Below are 12,880 nucleotides of genomic sequence, written 5' to 3' on the forward strand. Positions count from 1 at the left end.
TGCAGGAGATGAGGTTAAACAACACGGGTGTCATTAGCTTGTCATAAACGCCATGTTCTCTCTTCAGGGTGACTCCATGTCTCTGGATGCTCTCGGTGCTCTGTGTGACACACTACCAAAAGATGCACCAAAACCTGAACCCCCCAAAGTCAGACCTCAGGACATTGTATCGGTAAGAGGCACAAACAGCTGCACTGTCTTAAACAGCAACTCTGCGGTCACTTTAGTTCAGTTACACATAAGATTCATTGCTAGACGATGTCTCACTTTGTCCCCTTTACTTTGTACAGGAGGGAAAAGTGAAGAGCGAGAAGGGTGTACGTGTAGGAGAGAGGGAGGACACACTTCCTCCAGATTACAGGTTCAAAGAGGAAGACCTCAAAAAACTGCCTCCTCCAAAACCCGAGGTGAGCCCAGAGTGAATCCATTTAACGATGAGCTCCACTGATGATAGATTTTTGAGGCCAGTGTTGATACTGATATTTAAAAAGTTTTCGATTTTATAGGTTTGTTTTCTTTGTATGCACATAACATCACATTTTATGAGGGTAATATCAGGAATCTTGAAGAATGTCAATATCTTCTCTTTCTTTACATCATATCTGCCCGACCCGACCCTTGCAGCCCAAGATGGACGCCGATGATGCTCTGGACATTTTGTCTGGGGACTTCAGTACTGCTTCAACAGCTCCTGCTGTCCAGGCTCCTGTCTGCTCCTCAGCTGCTCCTGTGCAGGTAAGCTCTGTCTCGATCAGTGACACCACTGTATAAAATCTAATATCCAGTTTTAATGGTGTTTTGTGATTGCTGCAGAAATCTCCCGCTCCTCCCACTGATAAGAAAGCCAAGGTGGAGGCTGGACTCTCAGCAACTACTGCTAAGGTACAGCAAAACTTCTTACAATCATTTTTTTTTTTAAAGAGATCTGTAAAATAACAGTGTACATCATGGCATAAGTTATATACTGAGTGAAATAGCAAGATTTATTTTGAGTTGGGCTTTTTCTTTACTGCCATCTGTGTTGTGTGGTGTAGAAAGTGGAATCAGCTGCAGCTCCTCCTGCGGCTGGGCCCGGTGCTCCTTCTGTTGAGAAGAAAGCACAAGAACACAAACCTGCCGCTGGGAAGGACACCAAACCAGAGACCGACAAGGTTTGACATAAGATGTTTGGAGTCATTTTTCTTCTTTTTTGCACTTCTTCCTGTTCTTGTTTCACTTCATATTCTTTAAACAGACATTTTATTTTTCATAGTTTGATAAATCCTGTTCTGTCTTCAGGGTGGCTCCATGTCTCTGGATGCTCTCAGTGCTCTGGGCGACACATTACCAGCAGATGCACCAAAACCTGAATCCCCCGAACTCAAACCTAAAGATATCGTCTCTGTAAGAGTGAAGCTACACCCTAGCATTAAATTCACAGCTTTTGATAACTTTTTTTTTTCTTCCACCAGGTAATTTTGTTCTCTTTCTCTATGTACAGGAGGGCAAAGTGAAGGCGGAGGAGGGTGTACGTGTAGGAGAGCGAGACGACACTCTTCCACCAGATTACAGGTTTAAAGATAAAGACCCCAAAAAACTGCCACCTCCAAAACCCGAGGTGAGACTGAAGGAAATTTACTTTATGGGTTAAACTTCAGCACATTAAGCTTATGAAACTCGTAGATCTACAACTGTTGAACATTTAGTAACTTGATTTAAGCTTTACTTTGTCTCCTCCCGCAGCCCAAGATGGACGCTGATGATGCTGTGGACATTTTGTCTGGAGACTTCAGTTTATCATCAGCTTCTCCTCTTGTCGTCTGCTTGCCACCTCCTCCTGTTGTCTGCTTGCCACCTCGTCCTCCTGTCGTCTGCTTCATAGATCCTCCTCCTGTCGTCCTCTTCGAAGCTCCTCCTCCTGTCGTCTGCTACGCCTCTCCTAAACTGGTACACTGTGAATCAGTTATTTGTTCCTGCACATAAACATTGCACGTATCTCTAAAAATGAAAAGCCTCCATCTTTTTTTTTTTTGGAGTCCCTACGAAATTCCACAAAATATAAAACTGCATTGTTTCAGTGCTTTGTTTCAAACTCTTATCTCTGCTTTTCAGGTACAAGCAGAACCTCAACTTATTGAGGTACTTTCTGGAGAGTTTGTGGCTTATTTTGTTTTTATTTTTGCCACCATGGCTGTCATTGTGCCCTTTTACATTCATGTCTTTGTTTTCACTCCTTTTTTCCATCTCTGCGTTTCTGCAGAAAACAGTCTGTCCCGTGGAACAACCTAACAAAGTCGATGTAAGCGCACAACAGACAAAGCCCAAAATTGAGAAGGTAACTGTGAGGAATCAAAAGCCTTCTGATTTCTTTTGGCTTTAGTTTTTCATTTATCATTCAGAGCTGTATAACATGCCTTGTCTAAAACTGGCCTATGAAGTTCCTCTTCTCTCACCCCTCAGGGTGACTCCATCTCTCTGGATGCTCTCAGTGCTCTCAGCGAAACACTGCCAACAGAAGCACCAAAGCCAGAGTCTCCAGAACTCAGACCTGAGGATATTGTCTCGGTATGTGGTGCCCAAAAACATATAGTGTTGTTTTGTTATGAGTGACATATTTATATTTTAATCCAGTAATAGTATACCAGTACAACTGAATTATCCATGCACATATTTGGTTTTTTTTAAACACTTGTCCTGTTTAGAACCCTTTTTAAAAAATCTGTATTTAGGAGAAACAGAGTGTCTGGACCAGCCAGTCATTCACCTTTTTCCCCTTTTCCAGGAGGGCAAAGTCAAAAAGGAGAAGGGTGTGCGTGTAGGAGAGAGGGAGGATACACTTCCTCCAGATTACAGATTTAAAGAGGAAGATCTCAAAAAACTGCCTGCTCCCAAACCTGAGGTGAGCCCAGGGCAAATCTATTTCTAAGCAACAAAAGTTAGATATTTATTAATGGATAAAAAGCCATAAAGAATATGTACATTTAGTAATTAAAATAACGGCTTATTTTCTCTCTTTATCTTCTCCTGCAGCCCAAGATAAATACTGATGATGCTCTGGATATTTTGTCTGGAGACTTCAGCTCTTCAGCCGCTCCTGCTGTCCAGGCTCCTGTCGTCTGCTCGTCAGCTCCTCCTGCACAGGTACCAATCACGGAAAGCAATAGTATTAATTTCAAGTTGAGTATTATCAATTTTAAGTATAGGATTGTATTCTGTCTCCCCCTCAGGCCTCTGCAGACGCTGCTCTTAAGTCCTTGGCCGGAGACTTGGTTGCCTCCAGCGCTGCACCGGCAGTGAAGTCAGAACCTCGTATTCCTACACAAACAAAGCCACAGGTAAAGGCTCAAGTGTTTCTCATCTATTTATACTCTTTATACAACTATCTGCAGCTACATCAAAATCATATTTTTTTTCTGGGGTTGTTGCACATTCAGCTGGAAGCTGGAGCAGACAATGCCCTTGATGCTCTGTCAGACACCTTGGGGGATATCAAACCTGTCCCTCAGCCCGCCCCAGGTCCTGTTAAAGATCCCGTCAAGGTAGCCAGCATCGTATAAAATAATAATAGAAATAATTTAAATTAATAATAAAAAATCTGCATGCCACTTCAGCTGTTTTGATTTGCCTTGTTGTTGCAGGAGAAAACGATTGCTGAGGAGAAGCTTATTAAAATGGGAGAGAGAGATGACACACTACCACCAGAGTATCGACCCACTGAGGAAGACCGTAAGGTAACCTGACAGCCTTTGAAATGAGATCCTAAAAGTGAAGTACATTTACTTAGCAGTCCATCAATTACTCTACCAATCCATGCATTTACTCAGTACAATTCCTACTTTAAAGATGTGAACATATAGATGTTGTTCTTCCTCTTGATAGTCTGCTGCAAGCTGGGTTGGGTAATGAGAATTACATTAAATATTGTGAACAAATAACAATACAAAACATGATCAGGGACACTATTCATTCATTTAACTGTATTTTTCAGTCGGTATGTAATATTGTGAAAACAGAAGTCTTTTACATTATATAATCTTGTTATTAGTCCACTAGTCCATCCATACACTACTGAAGACTGCAACATGTGACAGGGACATTTATAAAGTGTAGTATAGCATTTGTTGCTTTATTGAGTCTAAACTTCACAAATTTCATTTTAAAGAAAATGGAAGAAGCAAAGAAAAAAGCTGCCACCATCCCCAAGGAGGTCAGTTCCTCACACAATATTTCTAAAATAAAATAAACATTAATGATATATGTGAAAGATGACAATAAAGCATTCCCTTTTTAACACTCTGCAGAAGAGTATGGATGAAACAAAAGCCTTAGAAATGCTGTCCAGTGACTTCTCTGATGCTCCCAAGCCTGATGCACCGGTCACCTCGTGTGCTGCCACAACAAAGTTGGAACCTCCTGCGCTGGACTCAGCTCCTCTGAAGGTAGTGGAGAAATAAAATCTACCATTTCTACTCCTTCCGGCTAATATTAGCTAAACTCCATCAAGGTGTGAGACATGTGTCTGTCTCACCTTAACTGAGCGTTGTGAGGTTTGACTCATAGTTGGTGACGACCATAATCCTAATCTTTGCTTTCACAATAGATTACTTGCTCATCCTGAAAAAGGAACAATGAGCTCATACCAGGGAGAGCCACCTAATAGGCTGTGATTGCGACTATCACTGATGATTACTTAGAGTGTTAAAAATGGTCCTTACTTAGTTGTTTTATACCATCTTTGTACCTGAAACCACTTTTAGAAAATGCTTTCTTAAGATCTTCTTGAGTTTATTAACTGTTATTTATTTATTCTTGCTTTTCTAGCCGATGGCTGGTCCTGTTCTGGAGTCCCTGTCTGATACCCTGCTTCCAGATCCAGTAAAAGGCAAATCTAAAACAGACAAACCAAAGGTAAAAATCTATATGACTATGTAGAAGTGTTTAAATATTACACTTTACTATAAGAAATAGGGCCAAATGTACGTCTTTTTCTTGGAAGCTTCTAAGAAAAATGCTTCTGACTAAACTGCACTTCAGAAGAATGATTGCAGAACATTTATTTCTCATCGGTACATGGCGCCCCCTATAGGTTTCCTTACTAGCTATTACTGTGTCTGTGCTCACTACGTCATGGAGCAGTGTGAGTTGTAGAGCATAATCAAGGTGTTGACTTTGTTACAGGGAAAAAGCAAGTCAAAGCCAAAATCTAAAGTAAGCAAATCGTCTGCTGCATGAAGACCTAATTTAGGCTGAATAAGCAACGTATCTGACACACTGGATCTGTGCACTCATAACTGAGCCAAAGACTCACAGCAGAAGCAGTTATTGAATTCTAATTTCTGCAGGGGCCTCCACATAGTGGCATGTGACATGCTCCTCACGCTGCTTTGCCTGATGTTGATTTCAGCCTGTAATACTGCAAAGGCATGAATTCTTCTTTATCGTTTTTAATACTTATTTGTTAAAAACATCAGAAACAACAAGCAGAGGAACCATCTGCTCCTGACCAGCTATCAGCTCAGAGAAGCTCAGATGTTGTGCCAACTTCTACAAAGAAGGGAGCCAAGAGCTAGGTCACATGGTAAGATTTGTCATATTTAAGTGATTTAAAAAACCCTGAATATTAGGAGGATAGATGTCAAGTCTTTAAACTGACTGCTGAATATCACTTGTTACAGGTTGTCGCTTTAAATCTGTCCTCCAGGCCACGTGGACGCATCGGTGAGGGAGCTGCTCTCTGGATAACGATTCTATTTTTGTAAAATGTTAAGAATGTATATTGGAGTCAAGAAAAAACCTACACATACCCATAACATTTACGCAATGCACACACATAGAAGCGCAAACGGACATGCACGCACACTTAAACACCTATCTGCTTTACAGTTCAAAGATAAGAAATTTTGTTTTGGGTTTTTTGGGTTTTTTTAGAGAATATAAAAGAGACTTTTAAAAACTGGATGTAAATGAAAGAAGTGAAACTGTGGGGAAAACTTTTTGGATGCCAAGAATCACGCATGTACATCACAGTTGACAAGTGGGGTTTTGCTTGTTTAGTTTTTTCCTTTTTCCTCCAGCAAAACACTTCTATTACAACACCGGTGACCTAAACCTGCTGGTGTTGTGACATTAGTTGGAGCAGTGGAGACTGTCAACTTGTGTGAGAGCAGTATGGAGTAGGTGTATAGCACCAGGAAGTTTTGTGCAATCCAGATGTGCACACACACAAAACGTTTTTCTATCGTGATTGGACACCATTACATAAGACACTAGTGTACAGCTTAGTTCGCTTATATTTTAAACAATACATAGTTTACATTATTGAATATGTGGATTTCCCAGGAGGTGTTCTAATTAATTCTGTATTGGAGAGCTTTTTGCAAATGCCTCTCTTTAAACAGCAATATCTGTCAAGTAGAAGGTCTCTTTCTGTGTATTTGGGTTTGCAGAAAGGGGAAAAAAAGACGTTCAAAAGTGCACTTATTGAAGCAGGATGTTTACAAGCTTTGTAAACTGCCGTTGTTTGTGAGCTGTAAAAGAGTTTTGCTCTATTTGGGCTATTGCTTTCAATTGTAAAGTTAGTCACTATAATTCCACCCTTTTTTTTTGTAGAGTTAAGCCAAGATATGAGATGTATAAGGGGAAATGCTAACTAAATTGAAAAAAATAAATACATAAATAAATCATGCAGTATCGTTTTATTATTATTGTACCTTAAAAGAGAAACAAAAGATAACATTAACTGACTTAATATGCTGGAGAAAATAACTAGATATTGTAGGAAAGGTGAACAAACAATGTGTTTGTAAAGGTGCAAGGGGAAATGTGTATGTATTAAAGTGCGTGGGAGTGTAATCTCCTATGAAAGAATTTTTTTATCCGCTCTTGACTTGTGGTTTTGCGCTCTGCTTACAGTTGTAGCACCCCACTTCCTTTAGACTCAAGGGGGGGGGGGGGGGGGGGGGGCTTAAAAAACAAATGTCTTTTGCTCAAATCTACTTTTGTGCCAAGACCCTGAATGACTGATGGGAATCCAAATGAGTGGGTTTGATGTGTGGAAAAATAAAATCTAATAAAGACAAATACAGCTCATTGAAGAAGGAATGCTTGTCTGAGTGGTTTTATTTTTTTAATTTTATTTTGTACAGCGTTTTATGTTGAAAATAGAAACGAGAATTTTTTTTATTTTTATTTTTTTTGAGGATGTACAACGATTAAAAGCAAAAACAAAAGAACATGCCATATTTGTTCTTTTCAGTATTACTCTACAGTCTTAAAAACATGTGAATGAATAAAATCAAATACTTTTCGAGTAAGTATAATTTTAAACAAGCCATAAAAAAAAATCTGCTTTAAATTGTGTTGATGACTAAATGCGAGTGCAGCAATTCAAATAGTGTGTGCAGAATGCAAAACAAAAGCACACTGTTATTGCTTTTAAAACTTCCCAAAAAATTAAATACAAAATATTTAAATTGAAAAGAATTATATACAATTGTTGCTCACAGTTCAGAAACAAAATGAATTCTTCTCAGGATCATCTTCAGCCGTACCCGTAACCATAAGAATTGATGTGGATTTGCAAAATAAACTCTTTAAACCACACAATTATCATTAAAAGGATTCAATCTGTGATTGATACCTGTGACAAAACAGTGTTGTTAGCCATCAAGCCACATGAAAATTATAACTCAATGCTGGTAATAAAAGGCTTTCCATTTATGCACTGAATACACAACCACTTTAAAACCATCTCATATTTTTACAAACAAAGAAAATGTTTTAGGCTGACTTTAGCAAACAGGATGAGAAGATGCAGCAATAGCGTTAAAGAAAAAAAGAAGTGTCACATTTCACCATTTAGATTAAACATATCGGCCGGGCATCACTTCTTTTGCAGGAGGCGCCGTTCGAGGTCTAAATTTTAAAAGAAAAAAAAAGATGTAAATTTAGATGATTAATACAAATAATAATTAGTAACCTTTGTCTTTTTTAATGTTAAAAGGGACTGTTTTCTTCAAATAGACTGCAAGTGTAATTGGAAATAGGGAGAAAAAACACATTCAACAACAATCATAATATACTATGGGTATAGGTATTTAATTTTGTTATTTGAATATTAATATTATATAATAAGTTTTTTTCAAAAATAAAATATTAATGAAAATAAGAAGAAAGAAAATCGCTGAACAATATTAACAAAAAAAGTCTAAAATGTCATTTTGCTGTCTGGGTGTGGTTCCTGATGTTGGACTAATAACTAAGTATTCCTCATTTATTCATGGAGTGTATTCCTAGACTAAAATGGAACAATAATGTTAAATTTAAAAATAAATAAATAAAGGAATAACTTACCTTCTTTTGTGATGGTGTGGGCATCTCCGTGTCCTTATCCCTACATGCAATTGAAATTATTTAAACTTGAGGTGAAAATATAGATTTTACAATAGTTTTCAGATTTCCGAGTGCAGAAAATGACAGAATTTTATATATTATTCAGTTCCAAATTTTATGCACATGAAGATCATGTAGATTTCATATTGAAGATGTACTTACGATTGCAGTACAATATGGTGACGATGAGGAGCAGAAGAAAAAGGCCACAGCCACCAGCAAGAGCTCCCAACATTATTGGACTACAATTAAAAGCAGAACTGGACTCCCCTTCTGAAAATGAACCATCCTTGTTTACCAAGTTTTTCTACTCACAGAATTTTAAACATGAATATGACAAATGTTATAACACATCATTGTGATTTGGAACACTTGCCTCCTGTTGTCTTGCCTTCACAATCACAGGTTACAATTTTGGGCACACTCGGTTTGGTGGTGCATGTTGGTGGTGCTTCAGTTTTATCTTCAGTTTTATCTAAAAAAAAAAAAAAAAAGAGAAGAAGTTAAAGTTATGTGTAAACCTACTAAAACAATAAACAAAACAATAAATTAAACCAAACAAAGAAACATAACTTACCTGCAGATATTTGTGTTATTTCTCCAAACACCAGTGTATTACCATAGATAAGTGACGCACAGCCATATAGGCCAGCGTCGGTTTTTTTGAAGGACTTCAGTGATAGACGATTATTTGTGTAAGTGTAGAGCTCATCAAAGTTTGTTGCTGGTGCCTTTTTTATGCCAGTTTTGCTGAAAGACCCAATGAATTCCATGTGATTGCTTAGAACTCGAAACCAGACAATCATGCTGGCCCCCGTTGTGTTTTTAGGTGTACAGTTGATATCAATCCTATCCCCTTCCTTTGCTCTTTGGTCTTTGAAAGTCCCTGAAGTGAATTCTAAAAGATTTTATAAAACGAGAGAAGAAAAAAAAACATTTTGTTTCTGGGAACAATACACAATAAACAAAAAAAAAACCCAAATCAGATAACACTTAATAATTAAGTTCAACTTACTCTGACAAGACACCACAATCACCAGAATCAGAAGCCATTTTTGGTCCATTTTAATCTTGCAGACGAGAATAGGAGCTAAACACGTCCTTTTCGTGTTTATTGAAGTCTGCTGGGAGATAATTCAGCGTGATATGAAACCCCGCCCCAGCTGTAACCTTCTTCTCTGCTCTGTCAAATGGGACCATTGCAGCAGAGTCTTGCAGAGACCTCCTGCAACACGATCGTGGTCTGCACAATGTTTGTAACCCACCCAATCTGCACTTCACTCCTCTACCTCTGGTTTGAAGCATTGAACATCACTACTTCATCCACAAACTATTGGCACACAAATGCAGCAGTGCGCAGTATGTAGGCTGAAAATGGATGAGATAGGAAGTGAAAACGATGCACACCAAACATAGTTCACGCAACTCTACACCAATTCTGCACAAATTAAATGGTGCATTATACCAAACTTTTCTTTGTTGAAGTTTCATCATGAACTCCTAACAGTCACTTTGACGTTGCTATGTAGTTTGAATTTGACCTGCCTTTAGTGAATGATTGATGAAATTTAAACATTCAAAGATTGCAAACATTGCTATATTTTAATCTCTCAGATTAAACTAGTTTAGAGAAATATAACAGTTTAGTTAAGAGTATAACAGCAAGCATCAGGGTCTCTCAGAGGCCTTTTCTAAGACTTCACATTAGCTTACATCTTACACCCCAGTTTTTAACATCACCATGTTCTGAAATACAGGCAAAAAGCCTTGAAACTGTAACAAGCACAAGATATAACACAAATATAACGTCACTAAATTAATTAAAAAAAAAAAATACTATTATTATATAAACTAATAATCACTTTAGTGATTTCCCATCTTCTCAAGTTCTGGATAAAGATTGTTGTCCTCTTCAATTTAAAATCACTGTGAATGTTATATTTAAGATTTAAGATTTTACCTTTATACTCGACTAATTTATGACAATTTCCAATATTTTCATTGTTCCAAATTATTTAAAAGTACTGTATTGCACAGGCAAACACCCCTAAAATCCAATGTTAGGCATGCGATTGCGCAGTGTTACAACGCTTCCACAAGACCGATATTTACACCATTAGATGGCAGCAAAATGACTTAGCACCATGTTGCTATCAGTGCACTGAATCCTTGAACAAAATCACAAAACAGACTTCTGAGCATCCCAAAAAGCTGATTCTGTTCATCTGGACGTAGCGTTTAAGTGGGAGAAACGTTTCGTCACCTGACTGACTGCAGGTTTCCCCAACCTTATAAACAGTACCTTTGCACAATGACTGAAACTAGCCCACTGAATGAACAACGGGTTGTGAGGTCAGGATCTGATCAACTCACAGCCCAGTCCAGATGAACAGAATCAACTTTTTGGGATTCATTTACCTGGATGATTAAGCATCCATCAAGACATACTTCTGAGCAAAGACACAAACTTATGTAAAATAATTTGAAGTATTAGTCAAACCTGAATAATTCATTTTATTACAGTGGTACACCAGCTGAAACAAGTAATGGAAAATATGTTCTGTGACATTGGTCTGAATGGTAAATGGACTGGTTCATAGTGCTTTTCTACTCTTCTTGAGCACTCAGAGCGCTTTATATAACTTGCCTCTTTCATCCATTCACACATATTCATACAAGTACTTCTTCTATTGGATGGAGGGTACCGCGCATGATTTTAATCTTGTGAAAAATGAACAAAGTAACTTTTTAAAAAAAATGTTTTTATTGTTTTGTTATGCTGTGCATGAGCAACAGCATGAAGTCATTATTAAATATAATGGCTATCAGGGGGAACTGAAAATTTAAAGGAAATTGCTTGTGAGCTAACAAAAGATACTACAATTCTCATTATGGGAAAAGACAGGAATTTGAATTCATTAAATTTCTAGAATATTCATTTCAAAGAGTGTTCCTACCTGCTTCAGTTTAAATCTTATCAGTTTTATTCACAGTTTATAAAGCTCTATTGAGCTAACAGCTCTAGCAAAAGGAAAGAAGAACGTAGCACCATAAAGCGTTACAGCTTGTATCATTTCAAGTGAAATGTTGTCTAAGAGCTTTACGGAAGTGAAACCCCCTAGAGTAGAGCAACAGCTGCTATGGCGCAACTCGAAGCCCTTTTTCCGGTTCAGTGCTGGAAAATAAATGCAGCAATTTGGTAATGGGCACTGAGTGCTGACATTTTGCGCTTTTGTGGGTGATCTGTTCCATGGGTGGGAGGAGACAGAAAGAATGAAAAAGTGGGGGGAGTGAGAGTAACAAGAGGACACAGTTTTGTTTTTGTTTTGTTTTTTTTTTATCTCATTTAGCGTCTTTCTTTCTTTCTGTCTGTCTTTTTTGTCTTTCTTTAAACTGTTACAATAATTCCTCGAAATTCAGATTGTCATTGACCCTATTTTTGCTTTCAATAAGTCACTTTTATATTTATTACAAATTAAATCAAGTTTCAGTCTTGCATTGTTTTCGGCAAATAGGGGATTCTGTTGATGCATTGTATCAAAGGGAAGACCCAGTCAAAAAGCACACAATTAGCCCACTTCACCTTTCCATGTCTCTGTTTCAGGGTTGAGTCACTCACAAACACACCTGCATGGGCTTCCCTATCTTAGTCACACAGGGGATCTCCAACCTGAAACCTGAGCGTGTGTGTGTGTGATTATGTGGTGGGTGACCAGGGGAAGCCAGTGAAAAAAAAAGGTACTCAGCACAATAATGCTGAATATCCTTGTGTTCTGAAAATGCCACCTTCATTACCAGTAAACACATCTGAATAGTATTTTTTTTTGTTCACTTTGGCTCAGTTATCATTGCTCTGCTGCTCAACTGGCTGGTCTGGTTTCAAGCATTCTAGAAAAAGGAGTAAAGTGGAAACCAAGAGCATCAAGAGGATTGGAGTAAGTAGAAATGGAGCGCTCTAAAAGACTTCAAAGTTAAAGTGATTTGGTCAGAATTTTTTTCATAATTTGTGGATAACGCTTCCTGTTACCAATTTTCATTTTCCTTTACTTTGTTGGCTTTTGCTAAGTAAAATGTGTAAATATTGCAGAGTAAGAAGTTACATCTCCTTGATACTGATATCTCAAAAAGGTCTACACTGTAAAACTGCTTTCAAGCAGTTAATGCGCTTTTTACAAGCAGCACAAATTTGTCCTGAATGGGCTAAATTTACACTCAGGCCATTTTAAAGAGGAAAAAATATAAAATGTTTCTCCATCTGAAGACGTGATATATTTACATATACTGTTTGGGATTTTTGCTAAGGAAGCTGAAATAGTTTATACAAATGTGACAAATTGGAAATAATACGTGTACGTGTCTTCTTACTAAAGAGCTTGGAAGAATTTTGTTTGTTGCACTTTTCAATAGAGTTTTGAAAATAGTGCACAACACTTTCTGTACATACATGTCTCTACAGACGACATGAAAGGATAAAGCTCAATTTTTCTGTGTATTGACTCTTATTACATGC

General features: G+C 37.8%; 2 protein-coding genes across 23 annotated transcripts in view; one reads left to right on the forward strand and one right to left on the reverse strand.

Moving 5' to 3' along the window:
• Window positions 1-7,080, forward strand: part of cast (calpastatin) — a 32,258-nt gene extending 25,178 nt beyond the window's left edge. For 20 of the 22 annotated variants that reach the window (XM_085160571.1, XM_085160561.1, XM_085160567.1 and 17 more), the window contains 22 exons: window positions 68-172; window positions 291-407; window positions 625-735; window positions 814-882; window positions 1,035-1,151; window positions 1,279-1,383; window positions 1,481-1,597; window positions 1,723-1,926; window positions 2,092-2,118; window positions 2,240-2,314; window positions 2,440-2,544; window positions 2,762-2,878; window positions 3,010-3,120; window positions 3,207-3,314; window positions 3,414-3,518; window positions 3,618-3,710; window positions 4,142-4,186; window positions 4,281-4,418; window positions 4,801-4,887; window positions 5,158-5,187; window positions 5,451-5,557; window positions 5,655-7,080. In XM_085160571.1, the coding sequence (XP_085016697.1) occupies window positions 68-172; window positions 291-407; window positions 625-735; window positions 814-882; window positions 1,035-1,151; window positions 1,279-1,383; window positions 1,481-1,597; window positions 1,723-1,926; window positions 2,092-2,118; window positions 2,240-2,314; window positions 2,440-2,544; window positions 2,762-2,878; window positions 3,010-3,120; window positions 3,207-3,314; window positions 3,414-3,518; window positions 3,618-3,710; window positions 4,142-4,186; window positions 4,281-4,418; window positions 4,801-4,887; window positions 5,158-5,187; window positions 5,451-5,549 (2,085 nt within the window). In that variant the 3' untranslated portion in view covers window positions 5,550-5,557; window positions 5,655-7,080. The remainder of the gene's footprint in view (window positions 1-67; window positions 173-290; window positions 408-624; window positions 736-813; window positions 883-1,034; window positions 1,152-1,278; window positions 1,384-1,480; window positions 1,598-1,722; window positions 1,927-2,091; window positions 2,119-2,239; window positions 2,315-2,439; window positions 2,545-2,761; window positions 2,879-3,009; window positions 3,121-3,206; window positions 3,315-3,413; window positions 3,519-3,617; window positions 3,711-4,141; window positions 4,187-4,280; window positions 4,419-4,800; window positions 4,888-5,157; window positions 5,188-5,450; window positions 5,558-5,654) is intronic. The other 2 variants (XM_085160562.1, XM_085160576.1) reach the window with 2 other exon arrangements.
• A 42-nt stretch (window positions 7,081-7,122) lies between these two features.
• cd8a (CD8a molecule) lies at window positions 7,123-10,191 on the reverse strand. The gene is made up of 6 exons (XM_085160634.1): window positions 9,386-10,191; window positions 8,948-9,268; window positions 8,747-8,845; window positions 8,533-8,643; window positions 8,332-8,371; window positions 7,123-7,893 (listed from the first exon to the last, which is right to left on the reverse strand). The coding sequence occupies exons 1-6, from the start codon at window positions 9,432-9,434 to the stop codon at window positions 7,842-7,844; spliced, it is 672 nt and encodes a 223-aa protein (XP_085016760.1). The 5' UTR covers window positions 9,435-10,191; the 3' UTR covers window positions 7,123-7,841.
• Window positions 10,192-12,880: the final 2,689 nt, after the last annotated feature.

Source organism: Neolamprologus multifasciatus, chromosome 5 (assembly GCF_963576455.1).
Source record: "Neolamprologus multifasciatus chromosome 5, fNeoMul1.2, whole genome shotgun sequence".
Taxonomy (NCBI): Eukaryota; Metazoa; Chordata; class Actinopteri; order Cichliformes; family Cichlidae; genus Neolamprologus; species Neolamprologus multifasciatus.